The sequence below is a fragment of the Rattus norvegicus genome, chromosome 9, assembly GCF_036323735.1.
Source record: "Rattus norvegicus strain BN/NHsdMcwi chromosome 9, GRCr8, whole genome shotgun sequence".
Classification (NCBI taxonomy): domain Eukaryota; kingdom Metazoa; phylum Chordata; class Mammalia; order Rodentia; family Muridae; genus Rattus; species Rattus norvegicus.
In genome coordinates, this window is record NC_086027.1 from 95,928,355 (window position 1) to 95,956,067 (window position 27,713).

Here is a 27,713-nt window from a genome sequence, read left to right on the forward strand (position 1 = left end):
CATGAACCCCGCCCTCCAAAATGTGATTCCATATAAAACAAGACAGATACAAAAGGAAAAACAGTATCATACGTTTGCACTTCCATAAGCAACAGTTGAACCCCATTAATTTAGACGGAATGAAGACCAGGTGTACTGGCCGGCTGGGGAGGAGGACAGGGATTTCAGGTTCTATGGATAGAGCTTCTCTTTGGAATGACGGGGAGGCTCTGGAGACTAATGCTTATGACTATTCTGACGCAGTATGAACAGATTTAACACAATGAAACACGCACTGAAATGAGCTAAAGTGGTCAAATCTTATGTTATCCTATTATACCACAATTGTTATATATATTTTTTTAAATTTACTTTGCCCAGTGTGGTGTTGCATGCCTTTAACCTGAGTACTTGGGATACAGGCTTATCTTTGAGTTCAAGGCCACTTGGTTTTGCAGAGCCTGTTCCAGGATAGCCAGAACTTCTCAAAAATCAGATAGATGGGTAGATAGATGGGTAGATAGATAGATAGATAGATAGATAGCAAGCACACATACCTGTGCAGAACTTGAAGTAGTAACAATTTGTGCAATGCATAACAAAAACCTTTAGAGGCCAGGTATGTTGATATGTGGCTTTAATCCCAGCATCCAGAAGGCAGAGGCAGGATGATCTCTGTGAATTTAAGGCTAGCCTGGTCTACATAATGGGCTCCAGGAAGCCAGGGCTACACCAAGAAACCCCATCTCAACCCCTGCCCCCCAAAATACAAAAAATAAAACCAAAAAGCTTGTTACAAATGGAAGGTTTTTTTCTTTTGCTATCCTGAAGCTTGCTGTTGTAGACCAGGCTGGCTTCAAACTCAGATTCTCCTGCCTCCGCCTCTCACGTGCTGGAATTAAAGCCATGGGCCAACATGACAGGCTAGTAATGGACTCCTTAAGTTCTGGAGGTGTAGCTTGGTGTTGGAGCATTTGTCTGGCATGCACCAAATTGGTCCCCTGCACAGAAAGATTTTTTTTTTAAAGCAACCACAGAGGGCTGGAGAAATGGCTCAGAGGTTAGCCGCTAGCTGCTCTTGCAGAGGTCCAAGAGTCAGTTTTCAGCATCTGAATGGCAGCTTGTCTGTAACTCCAGTTCCAGAGGATCTGTCACTCTCTTTGGGCCTCCATAAACACCAGGCACACATTCAGTGGACATATACAGACAGGCAAAACATTCATACAAAAATATTTGGAAATTAATAAATCTTTGAAAAATGTGATTTTTTTTTCAGTCATGAATCTCAGCGATATATAAACAGAGGCAGGAGAATTGAAAGTTCAAGGGTAGCATAAACTAAGCAGAGAAAGATCCTGTTCTCACACACACACACACACACACACACACAAACACACACACACACAAACACACACAAATTTGATTTTGACTTAATAGTTCACATACCATTAATTGACTAAAACTGGACTACAGGATTTGAAGATGTATATTTACTGTTGCACTATTTATAATGACAAAACAATTAAACACCATGTAAGTGTCCAACAGGGGGGAATGGCTACATGAAGTGCATTGTAAAAGCTCTAAGTGCTATAGAGAGAAATTGTAGTCATGTGTGTATGGCCAGAGGGATGTCTGAATAGGATAAAGGTTAGTGAGGTGTGTGACCCAGATAATCAGATACCTTTGGTCCCCGTGGACACACTCGGGCCCAGGTGATGAACACAAGCCTTGGGTACAAGGTCAATTGTGTGTCTCTGTACATGCTGGGAGGTTTTTGGAAATAAATCATCATTGAGCTGGGTGTCAGGAGAGTGGGAGAATTCTGTGGGTTTTTTCGTGTCATATTGTATGATGGATTTACACTGCACATAGAATGACCCCTCTGAACGTCATGGTTGTATGCTTGTGTTTTTCCAGTTCCCTGACTACCTACCCTGCTCAGTGATGTTGCAGCCAGCTCCACAAGATGTAGGGAAGGTAAGTTAAAGAACAAATGCCACAGGTTGTCCTCTTTCAATAGGCTTTTGCTTGCTTTGAGGTGGACTCTTATGAGACTGAGACTGACTTTGAAATCCTGCCTCCACCTCCCAAGGGCTGGGATTGCAGTCATGAGCCACCATGCCAAGCTTTCAATGGCCATCTAAAGTAGCTTTTTATCATTGAAAATTCAAATATGCTCAGGGCCCAGCATAAAGATTCTCCAACCATGAACATCCTTGTGAACAAGAGATTGAACCCCCTGGGTCTTACATGTTAACAGACAGCCACAGGCAACAATAAGAACACAGAACTGTAGGACATATTAGATGGCCACAGCCACTATGGAAAGCCTCAAGCTTGTGTAAGGGAGGACAACAGATGACATTTAAAGTCAGAGTCCTTAGTCTCAGAAAGTGGGAAAGCCAGACTTTACAGGGAAAGAGACCCTGGGACTTGCTGTGGAGGGAACATGCTTCTGCTGTTTCCTGCTACATGCTAGATGAGGGGAGAAGGGGTAGAGGGTGGGAACTGAGGTCAGGGTGGAAGGAAGGCATAGGGCAGCCAGGTCTTGACAACTTGAGTTTGAATGACATGGGAGCCAGTGGAGGGGCTGAATAGCAGGCTCTGACTCAGGGTTACAAAGGGACAGAAATGGATCTGAAGTTGCTCAGACATGTGCTGTGAAGGGAAAGGGCTGAAAAGGAGGGTGTGAACAAGATGGACCAGGGACTCCAGACACAGAGGAGGGAATGAAGACCAGAGAAGAAGGGATAGGTGCCAGCTTGCCTGGGCCCCAAGATTGACTATGATGGCAGGTCTGGAGGTATGGAGAACAGTAGGCAGGGACTGGCGATGGAGAGTGGAAGGACAATGTTCGTCAGTACGTTATCATCACCCACTGGTGGTCATAGATTAGAAATGGGATTAAAGGGGTTGGGGATTTAGCTCAGTGGTAGAGCGCTTGCCTAGGAAGCGCAAGGCCCTGGGTTCGGTCCCCAGCTCCGAAAAAAAGAACCAAAAAGAAAAAGAAAAAAGAAATGGGATTAAAAAGACTGGGGTGGGATGGAAGGGCATAGAAGAGAATTGAACTAAATGGAATGGGACCATCCATGGTTTGCGATACATTGCATACATTGCCTACTGGTCACACATTGCAAAGGCCAATGTCACGAGAGGGATTTCACACACACACACACACACACACACACACACACACACACACACACACACACACACGCCTGATTTCTAGGCCACACTATAAATATTACTTCTGAATGTTTGAATGTCATGGTCCAGGGACGCCGAGGACAGCTGGGATCAGGGCTTTGGGGGAGCCACCAAGGGCCGAATGTTTGCAACCCAACAGGATATCCATGGATACCACTCCTAGTGCCTTGAATACCTGTGTCCCTAGTTGTGTGCAGCATTAAGTCAGAAGGTAATGCAGGGTCAGATTGTACTCAAGATATGGGGACAAGGAACTAAGAAAATACAACTGAGACTTGTCAGATCCATCAGTGCTCTTTCCAGGAGGTCCTAAATCCTGATTCTTAGATAATCTTTCTGGAGTTTTATACCCTGTGCAGGCTAGAAGCCCTCTTATTCCTCTATTCTTAGAGGGGAGAGGGTATTAACTTGCAGGGGGGGGGCACTGGGCTGGGAACCTTCAGTATCTTTGATCTGGGGACCTGGTTGCAGCTGGAGGCTTGAGGGACACAGAGGAGATTATTAGATACATGTATGTATGTATGTATGTATGACTATAATACATACCATTCTGTGTATCACAAGTTACAGTTATAATCTTCTACAATATAATGTAATTTGTTTGATATTAGTATATTAATGAAATGAGATATACTAATATACTTCACCCCTATATAATGGTTACACAGTAAAATATCTTAATGCTATATAACAGATAGGTTAACAGAGTATAATATATAGACAGACAATTTGAAATACATGATAAATGATTATGCTATTATCCAGTTTTAGAAAGCTGTAAAGAGAGTGACTGCTTCAGCCTAGCGGAACCCCAGAGCCCAAAGAGACCTATGGAAGTGTGTGGCTTGTTCAGAGACCAGCACAGGGTGTGACAGCTAGGTGGGAATGGGTAGGTGACAGAGTATGCTGCCTGCAGACATTTTGGCTACATTTCACCTGTTTGTCTGCAACCTGAGAGCTGACATGTTCCTTAGTCTCAGAACCGTTAGGTCTATGGCTCAGCCATCACCATTGACATGTGGCATTGGGACACAAGAGGCATCCTTGTTATCCCTTCTTTTCTCTTGGGGCAGAGACCAGGATGTGCTGGGCCTACACAGGGAGTGAAGGGCAGGAGATCACATGCAGATGCATTTATTCCATCCATGCAGACTTAAAAGTCCTCTTTCATTTTGAAAACAAGGCCATCTTACCATTTCGCCTCATTGAGAAGGAAAAATTCAATCATTGTGAACCATTGTAGTCTGGCCAGGGTTGGCTTTGGGGGGGGGAGTCACCAAGGTCGAAGTGTTTACAACCTGACAGGACATCCATGGATACCCCGCTCCTAGTGCCATGAATACCTGTGTCCCTAGTTCTGTGTGCAGCATTAAGTCAGAAGGCCATGCAGGGTCAGGTTGCACATTTGTGAACAAAGCAGAGAGAGGCCTGGACCTGCCTGGATGCGAGAGGCACAGCTCATGTTGGCAGGCTGTCCTTCTGTAGTAGCTGTTTGTCCACACCATGTTTACTCCTTGTCCTGGCTGATTTATGTCAACCTGACCCAGGCGAGACTCATCTGAGAGGAGGGAGCCTCAATTAAGAAAATGCCTCCCTGAGCAGGATGAACCATCACCCTGTAGCCTGTGCTTCTGCTAGTATCAATGTGTAGGTGCCATTCTTGTAGCTCTTACCTGCAAATTTAGCTTGAGTTAAGGCATTTGGGGGAACCATTTAGCTTAAATACTGCTGGTTTGGAACGTCTTTGTAAGAGTAGGGTTGGCACTAAGGCAGTATGGAAGGCTAGGGGATGGGGGTCACACTGTGCTCCTATGGAAACTCTGAATATTTTATATGGATTTTTACTCACTTTTCTGACATGATACAATTGAGGGCCCCTCGGCTGCGGAGCAAGCGTTTGTAGCTTGAACATGGGTGGAATGGGCCAAAAGCTTAGGTTGTGACCCATTTTGAAAATATAGTATCTTGAAATAATTGAAGGGAAAAAAAAAACCTCCTTAAGATCAGGCTGCAGACAAGCCTGCAGAACTTTTGTTTTATTTTTTGTTTTTCCAGTCAGGGTTTTTCTGCATAGCCCTGGCTATCCTGGAACTTACTCTGTAGACCAGGCTGCCCTCCAGCTCAGAGGTCCACCTGCCTCTGCCTCTGTCTCCTGAGTGCTGAACTAAAGGTACACTCCACCACTGCTGGGCTAATTTCTTAATTAGTGATTGATGGAGGAAGAGTCAGCCTATTGTGGGTGGTGTCATCCCTGGGCTCTATAAGAAAGCAGGCTGAGCAAGCCATGGAGAACAAGTCAGTAAGCAGCATCCCTCCATGGCCTCTGTATCAGCTCCTGTCTCCAGACTCCCACCCTGTTTGAGTTCCTGTCCTGACTTCCTTTGATGAGGAACAGTGATGTAGAAGCATAAGTCAAGTAAACCTTTCCTTCCCTGTTTGCTCTTTTGGTCAAGGTGTTTCATCACAGCAATAGTAACTCTAACTAGAATGCTGATGTCAATCTAGATTAGCAGTATATTTCTCCACTAGTCTTCATGGGACAACCCCAAGAAAGACACCGTTTAGGAGAAAAGCTTGGGCCATATATCTCCCTACAGGTGTGGCCTCTGTTCTGTTAGGGAGGTGCTGACCACTGCCCTATCTGTTCTCTTATCTCCAATAGAGCTGTGGGGTTGACTTTGAGGTTAAAGCATTTGCCACAGACATCACAGATGCTGAAGAGGACAAGATCCCCAAGAAGTAAGAGTTCTTGAGGGACTTGGCTGGGGCTGGTTGGCATAGAGGTGGGGCTAAGAAATGCTACCACCTTATCCTGGTGTGACAGACTCTTTGAGTTGGTTCCTGGTGGCCGGTGTCATGGAGTCTCCCAAGATCAAGGCAGACAAGGCCTGAACTATCTACCATTTGACTGGGGAGGACAATGACTACCGATATGGGGAGGGGAACATAAAAGGGAATGACAATGGTCTTAGCAACCTTGGGGACCCACAGGCCCCCAAACCTTCTGGGTCCTTTCATTTTCTTTCTATTTATTTATTTTTTCTTCTTAGCTTCTATTTTATTTTATTCTATCTATTTTATTTCAAAACAGTCTCACTTTATAATCAAGACTGCCCTAGAACTCCTTCTGCCTCAGTTTCCCAAACCCTGCAATGCCAGGTACAAGATACCATGTCTATTTTTTTTAAAACATTTGTGAACTTACGATAAGATACGTACACTATGAAGTTTGTGATTCTAACCACTTTGAAACACATGAGTCCGTAACACTAAATATATTCACAATGTTTCACTGGCCTCGGATTCTAACTCAAAGCATTTGTACCATTCCAAACAGAATCTCTGTCACCAATAAACATTCCTGCCATCCAGCAGGGCTCATTTTTAAAAAAATCTTTAAATGAGCATTTCACACTTATATACAATGAACTAGGATAATATACACCCCCACTTTTCTTTCCCCTTTTCACTCCCCCCCCCAAATCCTCCCAGCTCCTCCCCCTCTTAGCTGTGCCTTCTTTTTATTTGATAACTCACTTTCACTGCTAAGTCTCCACCCTTCCCATCTCTTCCCATGTTCTCCTCATGCTCGGCACCCACACCTCCCCATGCTGTGGATCCGACCCACCCGTCATATGGACCATGACCTGAGCGACATGCTTTCGATGCTTCTGATGGTGACAATGTGCCAGTTTCACGGAGCTCTAAAGTACAGTCACATAAGGCATCTGAAACCATGACACAGCTCTCCTGCGAGGAGGCTAAGCCAAGTCTGACAGGATGCAGAGGACCCTACGGGCATTGCAGGTTCAGCATTCAAACCCCTGGAATCACAGAAGAGTGATCAGAGCAGGCCTTTCCCACGTCCCTAGCAGGACGATTTGAAGCATTCGGGGTTGGGGTGGGGGCACCAGCCATGAACCCTGGGCCTTTTCTCCTCAGGAGCTCTGTGCGGTTACTGATCCGGAAGGTGCAGCATGCCCCACCTGAGATGGGTCCCCAGCCCTGTGCTGAAGCCTCCTGGCAGTTCTTCATGTCTGACAAGCCCCTGCACCTCTCAGTCTCCCTCAGCAAAGAGGTAATCCTCATCCCCATGAGGTTTAGCTCACAGCCCCCTCACTTTGTAGATGTGCATAAGTCACCTTGGGTTGGCCAAAGTGAGAGCATAGATGTTTGCAAACTACCAGCTTATTTCCATTAATTTGGAGCTAGTTGCTATCGCTTTAGATTTTCTAACACTGGGGGCCTTCAGCTGTATCTATTGGAAAGGGACTGAGAAAACCTTAGTCTAGGGAGCCCTCAGCTCACAGACGCCATCTTCTGCATTCCATTCTTATCTCTGACTTCTCTCTCACTTTCCAGATATATTTCCATGGGGAGCCCATCCCTGTGACCGTGACTGTGACCAATAACACGGAGAAGGTTGTGAAGAAGATTAAAGTGTCAGGTGGGAGCTTCCTCTCTAGACTGGAAAGCAGGGCTTCTAGAATTCCTCAGCCTCAACTAATTCTTAGGGCCCACTCTGGCCTTATAAGTCCCCACCCGACCTGTGTCCTTCGATCTGCCTATTGCTGTTGTCATTGATAGCAGGATTTTTTTATTTTTGAGACAGGGTTTCTCTATGTACTGGAATTCACTCTATAAACCAGGTTGGCTTCAAACTCAAAGATCTGCCTGCCCCTGTCTCCTGAGTGCTGGGGGTAAAGTCATATGCCACCGCCATTTGGCTGATAGGATCCAAAAAAGAGAAGGACATTAGAAGTTACCACACTCAGGCTGTGGACACACCTCAGTTGATAGAGCATGCAGGAAGCTCTAGGTTCGATACCCAGCACCACATAAACTAAATAGAATAGTTTAGAATAGCACGTATAGAATTTCAGCACGTGGGAGGTAGAGACAGGAAGATCAGAAGTTCAAGGTTGCCCTTGGCTATATGTCTATGTTGAGGCCAGCCTGGGCATTGGGAGACCCTACCTCAAAACGAGTCATTCCATTCACTGTTGTGGCCTTTTGTCTTGGAACTTTGTCTCCAATAGATAGCCTTCCCATCTTCCCATGATCATGCCTTTCCAGAGACACCCTCTGAGCCAGGTCTCACTTGGGGAGTCCAGGGAGAAGCTTCCCCCTTTTTGCCTTTGTTTGCTTGTTTAATTAATGTGTCAGGTGTTTGCCTGTGTGTATGCCTGTTTACCATGTACATGCAGTGCCCGAGGAGGCCAGAAAAGGGCATCGTATTCCCCGGAACTGGAGTTACAGATGGTTGTTAGCTGCCCTGTGGGTTTGGGGGCTTAAACCTTAACCTTAACTGAGGAACCATGCTCCAGCCCCACTCCCCCTTTTTGGAAATTGATAGTTTTTGCTGACCGATACAGCAAGCGTGTGAGCATGGCACTAGATTTTAAAACACTGGGCTTAATCTGCGGACTCCAGATATGTCATCTTTGAAACCCAAGTTGGCTCATTGCCCACCTTCTCAGGCCTATAGGCCCTAAGTACGGGCCCCCAATAGAAGTGCTTCATGAACAGCATGTGATGTCTTACTTCGAATGAGTGTCTAGTAAAGACCAACTACGTTATGTGCCAGAGTGAAGCATCCCCCCTCTTACTAGTTTATATTTCCTTAGTCCATTGTGGCACATACCCGTAATCCATGCACTCAGGACACAGGAGGACTGTAAGTTTGAAGTCAGTATGGCTAACGTACCTAGCTTTTCTCTTAAGACATTAAAAGTATAGATCAGGGCTGGGGATTTAGCTCAGTGGTAGAGCACTTGCCTAGGAAGCGCAAGGCCCTGGGTTTGGTCCCCAGCTCCGAAAAAAAGAACCAAAAAAAAAAAAAAAAAAAAGTATAGATCAAACCCAACATGCGTAGGTCCTTTGTGGGCAAAAGAAATGAAGAAACAAAAACCAAAATGGATTGATCAGGGAGAATAAATTCAGACTTCGACTTTCCACTGAAATGTTTGATGGCCAAGCTAAGGTAGATTGACAATGTCAGAGTAAGTAGTCATATCAGTTAACCCTGGACAAAGGATATGGAATTTCAGTGTCACATTAGTCATTGTAACTGCGCTGGGCAAGCAAGAGGATCAGGAGTTCAAAGCCAGCCACAGCAACATGCAGAGGCCAGACTAGACTACATGAAATCCCAGTTTATAAAAAAGCTAGAGGGGCTGGGGATTTAGCTCAGTGGTAGAGCGCTTACCTAGGAAGCGCAAGGCCCTGGGTTCGGTCCCCAGCTCCGGAAAAAAAAGAACCAAAAAAAAAAAAAAAAAAGCTAGAGATGTTGCTCAGTTTGTAGCTTGCTTGCTGGGCGTAGGCAAGGTCCTGGGTTCCATCTTCAGTATATACATACACACATACACACATGTTCACATACATACAAAATAGGGGTTGCCCCATGCAAACCAGATGGTTACATAGCCCAATTATTTGCTGTGGTTTGGCTGTGCCCACGGTGAGTGTGGTGAGTGTTGGGAACTTGATCTTCACATTCATGTGTTAATGATATTTGCAGGTAAGACTTTGGGAAGTAGCAGGGGTCAGATGAGGTTCTGAGGAAGGGCCTGTGATGACATTAGTGGCTTTGCATGAAGTAAAGAGACTTAAATTAGCATACCTGCCCTGCCTCTGCTGTTTGAGGTCCTCTGCTATCGCGATCAAACAGGAAGGCCCTTATCAGAGGCCAGCACCACTTGGAAGTTCCGGCTTCCAGAGCCAGGGGCTAATTAAACCGCCATTCTTTGTAAGTAATCCTGTCTGTTATTCAGCTAGGGCAACAGAAAATGGGCTGAGACAGGATCAGACAGATATTCCACTCCTCCCCCCTCCCCCGAAATGAAGGTCAGGAATCGTGTACGTGTATATTAGAAAATCTACGGTTTTTTTTTCCTTTCGGCTAATGTGAATATTAATTCAGCCTTGTTTCATATTGGTTTGGATCTCTGTTAGGAATGAGTCATTCAGCATATTGCTTACGGTGCCAATGGCTCCCTTGATCTGTGTAGTCTGTCCGTCCCTTCAGGCTGCTAGAGCAAAATTACCATAAACTAGGTGGCTCACACACACTGAGATGTGGGCCTTAAACTTGTGCTCCTCCTACTGCGGCCTCCCTAGTACTGGTGTTTGCAGGTATGTGCCTTCATGGCCAGCTAACAACACATAGTTATTTCTGGCAGTTCTGGAGACGGGCAGGTTCAGATCGAGGTGCTGGCAGGCTTTATCTATTGAGAACCTCATCCTCCAACAAGCTCCTGAAATGTCCTTGTTAAGGCCACAAATTCCACTCATGAGGGTGCTGTCCCCACAACCAGATCACTTCCCCAGAGAAGCCCTCCTCTTCACAGTGAAGGCCAGCTTCCCAACCTGGCGCCCCGAGTTTGATCTCTGGAACTCACATGGTTGAAGGAGAAAATGCCTTTCCCACAAGCTGTCCTCATGTCCCACCAAGTCCTTGACTAGTCTCTGATCCCCTCCAGTGATGCAAATTTTAAAAATAATGTCACCCAGGGGTTATAATTTCAATCTTGAAAGAACGGAAAAGCAAACTTTGAGAAGCAGTTGCAAAATTGATCATGTATCGTTGTATTTAAAATTACTTCTCGGGGTTGGGGATTTAGCTCAGTGGTAGAGCGCTTGCCTAGGAAGCGCAAGGCCCTGGGTTCGGTCCCCGGCTCCGAAAAAAAAAGAACCAAAAAAAAAAAAAAAAATACTTCTCAGCAAAGTATGGCGGTGCACACTTGTAGTGCTAGCTAGCACTTGGAAGCCTGAGGTAGAACTCTGAGTTCGAGGCCAGCCTGGGTTACACAGTAAAACCTGTTTCCAAATAAAAATATTTCTCAAAGTTTATCGGATAATAACAACACCAATAGCTTTTGAGAGAAGCTGTGGAATTTTCTGAAACAAAACGTTAATGACTTCCTATGAGTTAGGTGCTGTGATGGGCACTTTAAATTGTTTCTTCTAATCCTCAAGCTTGATTTAAGAGATTATGGGCTCGGAGAAAGGGGCGCAGGGGGATTCCCTGTAGCCGAATCTCAGAGCCCAGTGTTTCTGTGGGAATTAATGCAGAGCAAGTCACTGGTGTACAGAAATGGCCTGAAACCAGACTTTGAAAAATTGCTGCTTTAAGCTGAGGGCTGAGAAAGCTGGATTTGAACAGTCCCGTGTGTCTCCTCGAGGGTATGGGGGGCGGGGGGAGCTGCACTGACCACCATACGCCTGTCTTCCCTTTGCAGTGGAACAAATAGCCAATGTGGTTCTCTACTCGAGTGATTATTACGTCAAGCCTGTGGCCTCGGAGGAAACACAGTAAGTAGCGGTTGCCTTTCCACTTCCTGGGCGGCAGCCCACTTTGTCAACTTCCTCTTCTGAAGAGGGATTTAGAATACTCTGACAGTCCCCTAGCCTGGCTTTCTTCCCCTTTTCTCACATCAAGGGCTATACAGCAAGGCAGGCTAAGCTATGTTTTTATTTTGCCTCTGGGACCATCTCTTAGGCTGGGAGACCTTCATAAACAAGGGGAGGGGAGAAATCTAGAGAGCAATGTCACCATGGGAACAACGGGGGCTCTGTGTATCCTTGGAAAGGGTTGACAGGAATGAGATGCTCTTTCTGCCCCCCAGAAGATGACTAAATGAGCTATTAGTCCAGGCTAGGGCCATAATATGTAATATGTCTGGCGTAGTCCTTCTGTAAATTCTACTACAGTAAAGGCTGTCATCCTAGCCTTTACCATGCCCTTCCATGACAGTCAGGCTAGAGAGAGAGAATGTATATGTATGTGTATGTACATGTATGTGTATGCATATATGCATGTATATGCATGTGTATATGTATGTGTATGTATGTATATGTATATGTGTATGTATATATATGTGTATGTGTATGTATATGTATATGCATATGTATGTATATGTATATGTATATGTAGAGAGAGTACCTAAGTATGTTGCCATGTTAGGTGGCTCATTTATAACTACAGCTCCAGAAAAGCTGATACCTCTGGCCTTTGTGGGCATAAATAAATATTTTTCAGCTTTTTAAAAAAATTTATTTGTTTTATGTATGTGAGCACACTGTTGCTGTCTTCAGACACACCAGAAGAGGGTATCAGATCCCATTACAGACGGTTGTGAGCCACCATGTGGTTGCCGGGAATTGAACTCAGACCTCTGGTTGAACAGTCAGTGCTCTTAACCGCTGAGCCATCTGTCCAGCCCAATAAATATTTTTTAAAAGGCATTTTAATCTAAGCTTAAGTAGGAAGGTTGAAAAAGAGGAGGTGTTTAGCTACGAAACACAGCAAAGCACCCAAGAGCTTCCCAAGAAAGATCGAGGTGAGCCCTACCCGAGTGTGGGCTTCTTTTGATCATCGCAGCTTGAAAATCTTGCCGCAGTGATAACTGGACCAGAAAACTGGATCCATTCTGAGCTCTTTGTGAATGACTGCCTCCCTTCAGTGGATTCACATGCTCACAGCATCCCTGAACGGTTGCTTGTGCCCACCAGGTGTTCTGTGCTGTGCTGGGAGGAGGCGTTCATTTAATACACAGGCTGGGTAGGGGCTTGGCTGCGCATCTCCACTTTTCTAGCTAGCGTGCTCTATGCAGAAAACATTACCAGGGCGACAGTGAGGTTGGGGTGGAAGGGAGGGGTGTGTGGTAAGGAAAGAAAACCTGATTCATCGAGATCATATTACATATTTAAAATCCAACTTCAGAGTAAGCTGCTACTGAAAAGAAAAAGACAGGCTTGCATTTAAACGTTAGGCATACGGTTTTGAGAAAGAAAAGAGTGCCTCATAGCTGACTTCTAGCAGGCTCTTTGTTCCACATCTTGTTCAAAGAGTGGGGAATCTTTCGGCAGATGCCCTATAACTGTAGGAGTGTGTGTGTGTGTGTGTGTGTGTGTGTGTGTGTGTGTGTATGTGTGTGTATGTGTGTATGTATGTGTGTGTATGTGTGTGCATGTGTGTGTATGTGTGTATGTGTGTATGTGTGTGTATGTGTGTGTATTTGTGTGTGTGTATTTGTGTGTGTGTATGTGTGTGTGTGTGTGTGTGTGTGTGTGTATCCCATTTCCTGTTTCTCATTAAAAACTATGTGTGCTTTGTGGACCAAATGATCCTCAGGAGAGTGGACACCATTCTAAGATTTCCCCGGGGGCTGGAGGATTCTAGAAACGGGGCCAGATTCTGTTAGCTTTTTCATTGTTGAGGCACATATCTGAGAAAACAAACCATCACGAGGAATACCTGTTTCCATTCACAGTTTCTATCAATCACAGTAAGGTGGGCGTGGCAGAGCAGCTCAGGAAACAGAGAATGCTGGCATTATACCCACCCTCCCTTCGATTATAGTCAAGCTTTTAGCCTCTCAGATGGTGGCTCTTGTATTCAGGGCGGTCTCTCCCTCTGGGCTAATCTTCTCTGAAAATGTTCTCACAGACACATCCTGAGTTGTGCTTCTCTCATCTCTGAGGCACAATCCCATTATGATAAACTCTCACATTGGTCTCAATGTAGAAGTCACTTAGAAGGCTGCAAGAGCCTAAGCCACTGTTCTAGTCACATCCAGCTCCTGGGGCTCTGGTAGGAAGGCTTCCTCGAACCAGCTCAAACATCAGTTGTAGGCTGCTGCTGACCATGCAGTGTAAGATCATCATGACCCTGGGCACAGCTATGGGCCTGGCTTCTGCAAATTCTACTACAGCAAAGGCTAGCCCAAGGGTTCCCTTCTAGAGTCAAGCTGGAGACAGGGAGGCAGGGGAGGGGGAGAGAAAGAACCACATCCCAGGTGGTAGGATGTGAACACCCCTAGCTCAAGCAAAACTTTGCAAAGCGTTTCCTGTACTTACTAGAGGCAGGAGAAGCAGAAGCTGCTTTAAACTCCTGGGGGGTGGGGTGCAAACAGGGAAGTCCTTCCTGTGGGAGGCAGTTCAGATTTCCAGATGTCTGGGAACTCATTCGGGAAGTGGTTCTGATGCTGGCTCCCAGCCACATCTACCTTCTGCCTTCAGCCCAGGCCTGGTTGCTAGGATGTGCACTGCAGAATGAGTTGTCCAGCCCAGGTACCACTCTGGAACCCCGGGAATGCTGTGTCTCTAGCCAGGTCCCAGAATCGCCCCTCAGTGTGGGGTTCCTTCTGCTTTCACTCATAGGGAAACCCACAGCCCTCTGAAGAAGCCCCAGTAAAGAAAGAGTTGAGCCAAGCTGGGCAGTGACATTGAATGCCTTAAATCCCAGCAGAGGCAGACAGATCTCTGAGTTCAAGGCCAGCTTGGTCTACAGAGTGAGTTCCAAAACAGCCAGGGCTACACAGAGAAACCCTGTCTCAAAAAATAACCAGAAAGAAAGAGAGAGAGAGAGAGAGAAAGGGAGGGAGGGAGGGAGGGAGGGAAGGAGGGAGGGAGGGAGGGAAGAAGGAAGGAAGGAAGGAAGGAAGGAAGAAGGAAAGGAGGAAGGAAGAGGTATGCCTCCTTGAACAAAAAGCAGACCGATCAGTCTGATCTGGGTTATAAGTGGTTATGTGAGCTTTCTTTGCTGACACTGCCCACAGTGGGGTTTAGGAGGTCTCTCGGGGAAAGTGACTGGGGTCTTAGACATGTAGGCTGGCTGATCTTGTTTGTTTTGTGTTTTTGAGACAGGGTCTCTCTATGGCTGTCCTGGAGCTTGTTGTGTAGACCAGGATGGCCTTGAACACTAAAGATTCTCCTGTCTCTGCCTCTCAAGTGTTGGGATTAAAGGCCAATGCCGCTACACTCAGCTAGTTTTTTTTAGTGTGTTGCATTTACTTCTGGACTTGTTTAGTTTTGCTTTTATAAGATGGATTTCACTATGTAGTCCAGGCTGGTCTAGAACTCATGATCTTCCTGTCTCCATCCTCTGAGTCCTGGGATTACTGGTATGTACCACCACTGCTGACTATTGGTCCACAAAACATTTCAGAGGTTTTAATAATTTAGAACAGGTCAAGAGGCTTGAGGGAATGTCCCAACCTTACGTGTGTGTGTGTGTGTGTGTGTGTGTGCGCGCGCGCACGCGCGCGCTGTGTGTTGTTTGTGTGTTGCATGTTACATGTTGTGTGTGTTTTATGAATATGTGTGTGCACATGTGTGTATCCCGTTTGTGCCTGGTGCCTCTGGAGGCCAAAAGGGGGCATTGGATCCCCAGAACTAAAGTTACAGGTGGCTATGATTTGCCACATGGGTGCAGGGGACTGAATTCTGGTCCTCTGCAAGAAAGTCAAGTAGTCTCAACTACTGAGCCATCTCTACACCTTATTTTTTTTAAACAAAGTCTCTCACTGAATTTGGATGTCAGTGACTGAGTGAGACTGGCCTATGAGCTCCTGAGATCTGTCTTCCAACTCTCTAGTGGTGGTTTACAGACACACTGCTCATGGTAGCACAGGGCTCCCTCCCCTCATGAATATATGATGCGCATTTTACCAACTGAGGCATCCCTCCATCCCTGAAATATCACAGTCTTGCTGCCTCCGAGCTCAGGACTCACACAGCATGTCCCTTTGGTAAAGGGAACTTTGACTCTGAAAGGGTTCATGACAGATAGGATCTTGAGGGGTCAATGGCGGCCAGGACATGGTGTTAACTGTGATTATAACAGCCACAAAACTCTATGGTTCTTCCTCAAGGGAAAAAGTGCAGCCAAACAGCACTTTGACCAAGACGCTGGTGCTGGTGCCCCTCCTGGCTAACAACAGAGAAAGAAGAGGCATCGCGCTGGATGGGAAGATCAAGCATGAGGACACAAACCTGGCCTCCAGCACCATGTGAGTCCTGGATGTTCTGTGCGTGGGTCATCGGTGCAGGGCTGTACTGGGCTTCCCTAGAGGCTCACAGGCTGGCATATCAGTAATGCCCCCACTTCAAATGTGGTGTGCATGATGTTGTGGTTGCCTGGGTTAGCTCTGAGCATAGCCTTATACCAACCACGTGTCATTGCCTGCCCTCTGGGTGGCCATGGCCAAGTTCCTTGAGCTCTCCGAGAACCTTAGTTTTCTTATCTGTAAGGTGGGAGTAATCACCAGTTCCAATGTCACAGGCCAGTGACGAAGACTATTTGGAACAATGCATGTAAAGTGTGGTGTCTGAACACATAAACTGAGTTGTATTTCACTATTTTCACTTGTTCATTTCCACCTGGAAAAGTCAGAAGACTCACTGGCAACTGATATGCACCAGATTTCGTCGAAAAGAGGAGCTGACTTGCCTATTCTGTTTTTGGAGAACTGCTAGATGGGTTTAGGCAAAAAAAAAAAAAAAAAAAAAAAAAAAAAAAAAAAAAAAAAATCTAGGGGAAAAAATTCCACAGGGAAGCCAGCTGCTAGCTGCCTTTCTAGGCCTCATTTGCTGTGAGATTATAAACTACTAAACGTTGAAGGTGTGAGGAAGGAACCAAAACACAGGCATGCGGCCTATGTACTGCCCTCTCCCATAGGATGTGCTGGGGTCTTCCTCCTGGCTCCAGTACGAAAGAGGACGAGGTGATCCCTTCAGAAGTGATGCCCAACAGAAAGGGGAGCAAGAGTGTCCTGACCGAGAGAGACCTGTAGCTCACATTTTGTGAGGTTTATATCAGAGAATACAAGTGAATATTTGGCAGAATGAAGGTTAGAATCAAGGGATTTTCTGAGGATAATTTGCCAACCATCTATGTTAGATTCTAAAGCATGTATGTGAAATTCCAGGGAAAGAAAATTGATGCCCTACACCAATTTCAAGGGGTGAATAATCTGATGCACACCCTTCTGCAAAGAGTTAGTTGTTAAGCAAGTCCACTCCGCCCTGGCTTTCCCACTCAGGAAAACGGCAGGGAGAGCCCTTGAAGTCTCCGACATGTTCTGTTCTCTGTGTTTGGGTCTTCCATATAGCACAAGTTTACAAACCAATCCCAGCAACAGTGTGGCCTCAGGTCATGCCTCTGTCCTTCCACCAGATGATGATACTCTTTGGGGAGTGCTGTAGTCTTAGAGAACATGATCCGGCAGGAGACCTCAGGCCAGACATAGTTCTCCTGTCTGCCCTGGCCCCAGAGCCCAGGACTGCCAACATAACTTCACTCTGCCTCCTGCCTTCAGGGTTGAGATTTTGTTGTGGTTCACATTAGTTTACAGATATCGTAGTCATTTTTCTACCCCATAATTCCTGTTGCGAGACATCATGGGATACTTAAGTCTTCCATGTTGGGTCATAGGAGAGACTGGTCTGTGACAAAATGTCCGCCAAGGAACTTGATTGAGGGTAGGAATCTCAAACATGGTCACTCCGTTTGGTCACATGTCACTCTCCTTGTGCATCCTTGGTGTCAGGTGCCATGCTGGCTGCAGTGCACACATTGCTTTTGGGTGCAATTCAGAACAACCTTGATCCAAGTTGTAGGAGAGTGTCTCTGGCTTTCTCATGAGCAGAGCCCAAGAGAGTAAGGCCCAGTGCTACCTGTTTGTGTCCAGGAAGGCTTTAAGACTGGAGGAGGGGTTGGGGATTTAGCTCAGTGGTAGAGCGCTTGCCTAGCAAGTGCAAGGCCCTGGGTTCAGTCCCCAGCTCCCAGGGGAGTGGGGGACAGGACTGGAGGAGTTGTGGTGCAGAGAAGAACCTTCTAGGTGGGTTAGGAGTTGGCAAGGTTGGTGCTTAGGGACTTTAGGGTATGGCAAAGGCATTTCAAAGACTGTTTGCCGAAGTTGGAACCTGGATGGGCTGAACTCTCTGGCTTCAGGACTTGAGGACTCAGTAGCTACAGAATGGTGGGCAGGGCAGGGCAGGAGAAGGGAGAGGGAGGAGACAGGAGAGTGATTTAAGTCAGAGGTTGAGTCCTGAGAAGGAAGACAGATGATGTTGTGCTCTCTGTGAGCACCCTAGGGAAAGATGGGGAAAACCCATTCCCCAGCTCCATGAGTGGGTGAAATTCTAAGACTTGAGGCCAAACTGTGGAATTCTCCAGTTCTGGGACAGCATCTTCCGAATGATGGCCCTGGCAGGAGAGGGATGGTTCCCACGCTGGCTCTGCTCTCATAACCCTTCTCCTTCTTGATTGGGTAGTATCAAGGAGGGCATCGATCGGACCGTCATGGGCATCCTGGTGTCATACCATATCAAAGTGAAGCTCACGGTGTCAGGGTAAGTGTTCAGCGTGTCATCTCTGTGTGGCCTGTCCCTCTCCTCAGTGACTGGCAAAGTAAGCCCGAGATGCCTACTGATGCCTATGTAGTGTTTGGCATGATTCCGTTTGTCAGCTTCTGTAGTTTTGTTGAAGGCAATGTGTCCTGGAGAAGCAAACGGAAATACACACACTGTGAAAACCACTGAATGTAAGTGGGTGTACATCTGCACACACAGTGAGGGCTGACAGACAGAATGTCAGTCAGACCCCTTTGTAAACGTAAATTGCCTTGCTTTTTTTTTTTTTTTTAAGAGAATGACATCGGTTTAATTTTCAAATTTCAGGAAGATCAGTAGCTGCCTAATGAACTCTGTAAATCTTCCTCCTTTAGGGTTCAGGTGGGGGCATGAGCCACCTTTGGGAGTCTGAGGGAGGATTAAGAAGCATTATGATACACAGTGACTGACTTTGGTTTTGTTTTTTAAATTGGGGCTTAGTTGGTAGAGTGTTTGCCTCAGAGGCAAAAGGCCCTGCCTTTGATCCTTAACGCCAAATAAAGCAGGCATGGTGTGTGTGCCTGTGATCCAGCATTGCAAAGCATAGCTGGGAAGTCCAGAAGTTCAAAGTCATCCTTGGCTACCTAGAAAGTTTAAGGCCTGACTGGGTACATGAGGCCCTGTCTTAAAAAACAGACATACTCAAGTACGGAATGTCGGTACACACTCGCAACCCCACTACTCGGGAAATTTAAGTAAGAGGATTGCTATAGATTCTGGAATAAAAGAAAAGTTTATTTACATCTTAGACTTTTCTGTCCTTAAGTAGCTTCCTTCCTTCCATTCCCTAACATGTAATCAGATAATTAGGGGTCACCTTTTCATTAAAAAAATTACTGCAATCCAGAGTTCTAAAGAAATGGTTTCCTTTTAAGGACTTTTTAATTTTTATTTTATGTGTACAGCTATGACGCCTACATGGATGTAAATACGCATGTGGTGCAGACCTTCAGCCCCAACGTTAGGGAGGCAGAAGCAGGCAGATCTCTGCGAGTTCAAGGCCAGCCTGGTCTACATATCAGGTTCCAGGCCGTCCAGGGCTATAGAGAGAGACTCTCCTTCTCTCAAAAAACAAAACCAAAAGAGAACAGTCTGTGCTCTTAACCATCCTTCCAGCCACACTGGTCCCTTGTGTGTGTGTGTGTGTGTGTGTGTGTGTGTGTGTGTGTGTGTGTGTGTGTGTGTGAGAGAGAGAGAGAGAGAGAGAGAGAAGAGAGAAGAGAGAGAGAGAGAGAGAGAGAGAGAGAGAGAGAGAGAGAGAGAGAATATCATCATCCTTACTCTAATCAAAACAGAAGGGAGCGAATTCCCATTTTCCTTTCAGATTCCATTCCCAGCCCTGCTGGTTTTTTCTCTTGATGGGCGGTGGCATTAGCCTGGCCATGAGAGGCTCCACACACGTCCCTATTTTTAAGAAGGGAGAGAGTTCCCCAATTTTGCTTGGCTCTGAGTTGGATATCTGGTTAACATGGCATTTATATTTCTCGTCTGTTTCTTTCTTTCCTTTTTTATGTACAGTCTCACTGCATAGCCCCTGACTGTCCTGGATATTCCTGATGTTTTCAAATCAAATGTTTTTTTCCTTTCCTTTCCCCTCCTATGGTCTAAAAACAGGGTGAAGCTTCCTCTTACAGTAAACATAAATAATAAGTAAATGCATGCATGCGACGCAGTCGATTCTCCACATCTTTGAATACTTTATCAATTTCAACAAATGACAAATTGAAAATACTTGGGGAAAAAAATAGTTTCTAGTTCAAGGCCAGCCAGAGCTACATTAAGAGATCCTGTCTCAAAAATAAGACACAGTAACAAAATGTTTCTGAACTGGTTGTGTGCAGGCCGTTCACCTTGTTTATTCTTTAAACAACCCAGTCCGTTATTCCTAAGGCATTGTAAATAAAGTAGGGGTAGCTCAGAGTCTAGGGAAAGGTGTGTGTGGGTCGTTTGCAAATTCAGTACCAACTCTTGAAGACACTGAGACTGGGAACACTCCTACTAGGGGCTCTAAAACCAGTGTCCCAAAGACTCAGAGAGACAGGGACAGCTATAACCGTGCATCCCAGTGGCCTCTGTGCCGGGGAGTTTCTCTCTCCCTCTCCCTCTCCCTCAAGACTTTAAAATGTATTTTGAGAGACGTTCCCACTGCCTCTGCTTCTTGAGAGAACCGAGGCCGCATGCTCCGCCACCATAGGGTGGCAGAAAACTTCTGGTTCTGGTTCTGTGGCTTTTGTTCGTTTCTAAGTGAGTCTACTTTTAAGTAATCCTTTGGAGAAAGATGGGAAGCCCACAGCACGTAGCAGTGAAACTGAGCACTGAGGGACCCTGTGACCCAGGGAATTTGGAAATTTATGCTAGAGAGCAAAAGCTACGCCTACCAGGCTGGGTCGGGGACTGTCCTGCCTTTGAACCCTGGGACTTGAAGTTGTGTGGCCCCTGGGGACTTACCATGACTGTCTGCTTTGTGCTTTCCAGCTTTCTAGGAGAGCTCACATCCAGGTAAGCCTCTTTGCCTCCCTTCTCCACTCAGCTCCCTGCAGGCTGAGGACAAGGAGCCTGTGACCAAATAGAAACTGGTAAAAACCAGTTTCTGGGCAGCGGTGCTTAAAGATAATGTAACGGATGCATGGTGACTCAGATGTGTGGTAAGAAGTGTCACTAGCAGCCGAGAGGCTGGAGACCACGGTAGGCTGTGCACAGGGGCAAGGACACACACACACACACACACACACACACACACACACACACACACTAGCATACTCTATCCAGCTGTCATTGGCGTGTGTAGAATGCATACAAGCTATGTAAGATGTTCTACCATTTTAATCATTTTTAAAGATACACCACAGAATTAAGTACATTTACAATGTCATACAACTATCACCCCGACTAAGTTTTTTTTTCTTAAACTGTTTTTAAGGTCTGTAAAGGAAACCTAGCGTTTGTTAAGCAATCACTCCTTTCCCTCCCCACAGACCCTGGCAACTACTGGTTGCTTTCTGTCTCTATAGATTCCTCTCTGCTGGGGCTGGTGATATGGCTCAGCTGGTAAAGTGTTTGCCTAGCAAGCACAAAGACCTGGGTTCAGTTCCCAGCACTTCATAAACCTGAGATTACACACCCGTAATCCCAACTACTGGAGAAGTAGAGGCAGGAGAATTCGTCCTTGGTTGTCTTTGACTATATAGAGATTTCTAGGTCAGCCTGGCTGGGCTCCACATCTCTCTGCACGGTGAGGTGCACCTTCAATTGCAGCACTTGGAGACAAAGGCAGACAGATCTCTCAGCGTTCAAGGTCAGCTTCTTCTGCATAGAAACTGTCTCAAAAACAAATTCCGTATATGGCCTATGTGACTGGCTTTACTTAAACATTTGTAGCATCTGCTACAGTTCATTCCCTACTCATGACCGAGTAATATTCCATTGTGTGGACATACCACATTTTGTTTATTCACCCATCAGTGGTGTTGATGTAAGGACATAGCTGGCAACTCAAAGAGAGTGGATCTTAGAATGACCTGGGGACACAAGTTCAGGTCTCCAAATACCACGTTCTGACATGGTCACTGAAGGTTTTTAATAGTAAAAGAACAAAAAAAAAATCATAAATCAAGGTATTTTTTTAAAAAAATGCATCGGTGGGAATATCAGGTACACAGGCTATAGCAAGGTGGGAAAATCTCTGCTATACACTTCAGGTACCATCTTGGATGGTGGCAATTTGAGATTTGGGGCTGGTGGAAGCTAGGGGTCTCTTTGTGTATCTCCCAAAGGATACAAGGATGCCAGGTCTAATACTAATGTCTGAAGATACACATGAGAACTTTGTCTTTAGAGCTGCAGCATTCCTACTCTCCACAGTGACGGGATTTCTTTTTTTTTTTTTTTTTTTTTTTTGGTTCTTTTTTTTTCGGAGCTGGGGACCGAACCCCGGGCCTTGCGCTTCCTAGGTAAGCGCTCTACCACTGAGCTAAATCCCCAGCCCCAGTGACGGGATTTCTAATCCGTCATTCAGCCTTAGAGAATTTTTAACAAAGATGTGGCTTTTTTTTTTTTCTCTAAATTTGGTTCCCAGCAGACACTTGAATTGTTTCTACTTTTTGGTAAATGTGAATAGTGATAGGTGTCTTTTGAAACACACACAAAGAACCAATAAGTTTGGAAATATCTGAGACGAGTACTCACCTGTCATTGTTCTTTGCCTGGGTTCTTATCACCTACTGCCATCGCCTGGGCCTACCGGGCACACTGGCTGATTAGCATCTCTGTGATGTGGAGAGTTGGAATGTTGCAGGTCTGGAGCTGAATCATTCGGGCCTATCTTTTGCCCTTAATAGCCATTTACTGCCCACCTCTGTGTTTCACCTGACATTTCATGTAGACCTGGCCTGTACCTGGGTCACTGTAAGCAGGTCAGTGCTGGGTAGGCTGCAGGGGTCCTGGGATACAGGGCATAGTGTGTTATCTCATCCCCTCTCTCTGGATTCCCCTTTGACTCATCTTTCTGACACCTTTTCTTCCTTCTTTCCTTCCTCCCTCCTTCCTACCTTCCTTCCTTCCTTCCTTTCTTCCTTCCTTCCTTTCTTTTTTAAAAGATTTATTATTTATTATGTATATGAGGACACTGTCTTTCTCTTCAGACACACCAGAAGAGGGCATCAGATCCCATTACAGATGGTTGTGATCCACCATGTGGTTGCTGGGATTTGAACTCAGGATCTCTGGAAGAATAGTCAGTGCTCTTAACCACTGAGCTATCTCTCCAGCCCCCTTTCTTTCTTTTTAATTTAATTTTTTTTAAATTCACTTTACATCCAACTCACTGTTCTCCTCCTGGCCACCCCATCCGCAATCTTTCCCCCATCCCCCTTCTCCTTTGGGTGGGTGAGGACCCGCTGGGAATCTCCCCCCACCCACCTTTCCTTTCTTCTTCTCATATAAATTCTAACGTGTCCCAAAGCATTTTGGTACTAGAGATGTGATAGACTCTACCTTGCCTCTTTTGCAAGAGATGGGTGTGCCCAGCCTTGTACCAGCCTCACAGAGCTTTTTTCTTTTTATTTTTTCTCTTTTTTTCGGAGCTGGGGACCGAACCCAGGGCATTGCGCTTGCTAGGCAAGCGTTCTACCACTGAGCTAAATCCCCAACCCCACAGAGCTTTTTTAAACTATTATGGCTGGAGGGATTAAGAGACTTATTTTCAGCCTCGTGGAAACGTGAGTGTAAAGAGAGGAATGTCTGTGCCACAGTACAGGTTGAGGTTAACCCTGCCTGCTTCAGTTTCTCCCTGACATAATGACGTCTGAAGCATAGTCCAGCTTTCCAGACCGTGTCTGACTACCATGCCCTTCCAGAGTAGCCATCCGTGTTGTAGAATTTGGCTCTAGACCCGTAAATTGTTCTAAGATTCTGTGAAGTGGGTGAAGAGGCCACTCCCTAAGGCTGCATGTGGTAGACAATAGCTGGGAGAGTTTGTGTAGGCATAAAAAGGAGGCTCCCTGTGCTTTGGTGAAGTGGATGGAAGGAGCTTTCACTACCTGACTTCCTGCTGGGGCTTAATCTAAGGAGTCTAATGCTGAGTGTCACAGAGTACCTCTGCCCCCCGCGCCTCAAGGGCCAGAGCTGCAGGTGGAGGGTGTGACCACTGACACCCACAGCAGCAGTATCACGGACAGTGGTTTCCAGAGGTGACCGCTGGGTCCACTGCCTCTGGGCTGCTGCCTAGGGTGAGGAGGGCTGGGACACTGAGCTTCTAGTTTGGTTTCCATATACTATAGTAACTTTTGTTTACTATAATAATAATCATCATCATTTTAAGTTTATATTTATTTAATTATTTTAATTATTTGCCTGCAAGCATGTCTATGTACCACATATGTGCCTGGTGTCCACAGAGACCAGAAGAGTGTGGTTGTTCCTATGGAACTGGAGGTGCAGATGACTTGTAAACTTCCTTGTGGGTGCTGGGAATCAAGGCCAGGGCCTCTGGAAGAGCAGCCAATGCTCTTAGTATCCAGACCCTCACATAAACATTTAAAATGTATTCAAATGTGTCCTTGCTGCAGTGAATACTTTTTTTAAGATCTACTTTATTTTAAGGCGTCTGTACATGGATGCAATTACTTTGTGAAGTTCAGAAGTGGGTGTTGGATCCCCTGGAGTTGGAATTACAGGCGGTTGTGAACTGCCCTATGTGGGTGTTGGGAACTGAACCAGGGTTGTCTTAGGGTTCTACTGCTGTGAGGAGACACCATGACCAAGGCAACTCTTATAAGGACAACATTTAGTTGGGGCTGGCTTACAGGTTCAGAGGTCCAGTCCTTTATCATCTTGGCAGCATGCAGGCAGACATGGCTCTCTAAGAGCGGAGGGTTCTGCATCTTGACCCAGCTCCATGCGTAGCTTTTTATAACCAGACTTCTTGTAGGAGTTCGCCTCTTCTCTTCCCATGGTGTCACATCATTATCGCTAGGATCCAGAGAGCTAAAAGCACTGGCTGCCTCGGCCACGCCTGAGTGAAGTTCTTAGACCACATTCCAGGGAATACATTTCAAATTCCTGCCTGACCACTTCCTGAAGTCTGTTTTGTTTTGAGTCTCGCTGAATGAATCTTTTGGAGATTCTCTGTGGCTCCAGTTTTGTGCTGTGTAATCTGAAACTCTGTGTGTGTGTGTGTGTGTGTGTGTGTGTGTGTGTGTGTGTGTGTGTGCTTTTGCACTCACCAGCCTGTATTTTTTTTTTCTAGTGAAGTGGCTACTGAGGTGCCGTTCCGTCTGATGCACCCCCAGCCTGAGGACCCAGGTCAGTCATTCCCACTGTCTAGGATGCCTCTCATCCACTTACCACCGGCAGATTTATTCATTTATTCCTGGTTTCCCTTGACTATCTGTCTGAGCATCCACAGGATGACCACCAGATCAGCCTAGATGAGAGAGCTAGTCACCTACTCTATCCTGGGCCTGTCTACCTCCTATTTGTATGTGAAGGGTGTAGCATTCCTACCCTCTGTTGGGTGTAGATGACCTAGTGAGATTTTTATCAGTGACCCTGTCAGTACACAAGTTCTGCTATCCACAGACCTCAACTGAGATTGAGGGAGATGATGTAAGGGACAAATCCTCTGAAGAGCCCGAGGCTTGGCTTTGTGTAGAAACAGAAGGCCTCTCATTCTGAAGTGTAGACAGGCATTTAAAAGGTGCTCTGTAGTTTTGAAAGGAGCGATAGTGACGAGATTACAGAAAACACTAGAAAGAAGTCAGCCTGATTTCCTACCACCTCCGGTCCATTTGATGATCTGCCCGCTGACTCTCATGTGGATGTTAAACGAAGCAATCACAGCTCATATCTGTGACACACTGAGGCTCCATCATCGTCCCTACAAAGATGTGAACGGAATGTAGCATGAGCTCAAAGAGGTTCTGAGAAAAAGTTAAATGAAGGTAGGTGTGCTGGCATGCCTGTAATCCCAGTGCTCAGCAGCCTGAGGCGGGAGGATGGCTAGTTTGAGGTGAGCCTAGACTATAATGGCAAGACTATTAGAAAATAATTTCTCCAAGTATCTTTACCAACTATTTTAGATTTCAACCCATAGTAGACTTTGCCAAAAGCCAGTCTAGTCATACATTTTGCTCATTTATATTCATCTGATTTAAATGCTAATTTAAGCATTTATTTGGGACTAATCAGGATGGTAATCCAGGGAAACGCAGATTCAAGCAGTCTTTTTTTTTTTTTTTTCTTTTCTTTTTTTCAGAGCTGTTTTTTTTTTTTTTGAGACATCCTTGGCTGTCCTGGAACTCCCTGTATAGACCAGGCTAGCCCCAAACCAGGCGCTCTACCTGCTTCTGCCTCACGAGTGCTGGGATTTCTTGAACACAATCTCTTCAATATCTCTTTCTTTTCTTTCTTCCTTCCTTTCTTTCTTTCTTTTTCTTTCAAGGAATGAATATAGCATCTCACATGTAAGGCAAATGTTCTGCTACTGAACTTCATTCCCAGCCAATAATAATAATAATAATAATAATAATAATAATAATAATAATAATTTTTTTCATGGTGTGAGGTTCATCTGATGTTCTGGTTCCTCCCAAGAAATTGAAAATACAGTTGGGCTGTTTCCTGGAATTTTCAGTAGAGGTGACTTACTTTGGAAGAAGTGGAGTTTTTCTCCCTCCCTTCTCTGGGTATTTTCAGTCATTATGGACCTTACATTAGACAACTCCAACTCCTCATATTGTGTGTGTGTGTGTGTGTGTGTGTGTGTGTGTGTGTGTGTGTGTGTGTATGTCTGAGTGTCTGTGCTTTCTGCCTTCCATCTTACCTGCCTGCTTCCTGGAGCCCTGAGTCTAGGTTGGTTAGCTTCTAGGCAGAGAGTGCAGTCATTATTTGGGGCCCCCGGGAACCAGGACTGAGACAATCTGTTCCCAGTATGTGCTATAGAGTGCTGCCTGGCTTTTATTGTTCCTTTTCAGTTGTGGGTTACCATTCTAGTGGTCTACTCAACAGAATAAAATTCTAAGCTATCCTTTGCCAGGAGAAGTTTTATTTTATTTTAAAATTTCACTGTAACAATGGTTAAATCTAAGGCCTAGAATGTCCAGGCAAGTTCTCTACCACTGAGTTATCTCCCCAGCCTTCTTTTTGTTGTTTTGAGATAGAGTCATGGTGACACAGGCTTGTCATTTTAGCTCCTGGGGTGAGGTGGGGGTGGGTGCTGAGCAGGAACATTGTGAGCTCAAAGCCTGTCCCAAAATTTATACCAAAAAAAAAAAAAAAAAAGTTGAGAGGACTGAAGTTCAAAGGTCATCCTCGGCTATATAATGAGTTTGAAGTTAACATGGGATACAAGAAACTCATTTAAAAAATTAATTGGAGCTGGAGATGGCTCGGTGGTTAAGAGCACTGATTGCTCTTCCAGAGGTCCTGAGTTCAGTTCCCAGCAACCACATTGTAGCTCACAACCATCTGTAATGGGATCCGATGCCCTCTTCTGGTGTGTCTGAAGACAGCGACAGTGTACTCATATATGTAAAATAAATAAATAAATCTTAAAAAATTAATTGAATTTCCCCTCTCTATTCTCTCTCCTCTTCTGGGCTTACAGCAAAAGAAAGGTAAGAAAGGAAGCTTCTCTGGGGTCTCCTGTGTTTTGTGACCCCCTTTTCTCACAGAACTCCTGTCAGAATGTCTGTGCGGAGTCCTTCTATCTTCATCTGTAAGAACTTAGATGTGTGCGCACATAGCTTTGTTGGATGCGTCTTTTGTTCTGTGGGTTCTGTCACTTTTTCTCTCGCATTTATTTGTTAAAGAGCTTTTAAGTACAGTTTTAGCTAGGGGTGATGGGTTGC

The 27,713-nt window shown here is 45.6% G+C and overlaps 1 protein-coding gene across 2 annotated transcripts in view; it reads left to right on the forward strand.

Annotated features, from left to right (window-relative positions):
- Positions 1-27,713, forward strand: part of Sag (S-antigen visual arrestin) — a 41,002-nt gene that overhangs the window by 12,715 nt on the left and 574 nt on the right. For both annotated transcript variants that reach the window (XM_039083069.2, NM_013023.3), the window contains 10 exons: positions 1,900-1,959; positions 5,852-5,928; positions 7,132-7,267; positions 7,552-7,636; positions 11,430-11,502; positions 15,846-15,983; positions 18,250-18,327; positions 20,842-20,865; positions 25,112-25,167; positions 27,470-27,479. In XM_039083069.2, the coding sequence (XP_038938997.1) occupies positions 1,900-1,959; positions 5,852-5,928; positions 7,132-7,267; positions 7,552-7,636; positions 11,430-11,502; positions 15,846-15,983; positions 18,250-18,327; positions 20,842-20,865; positions 25,112-25,167; positions 27,470-27,479 (737 nt within the window). The remainder of the gene's footprint in view (positions 1-1,899; positions 1,960-5,851; positions 5,929-7,131; positions 7,268-7,551; positions 7,637-11,429; positions 11,503-15,845; positions 15,984-18,249; positions 18,328-20,841; positions 20,866-25,111; positions 25,168-27,469; positions 27,480-27,713) is intronic.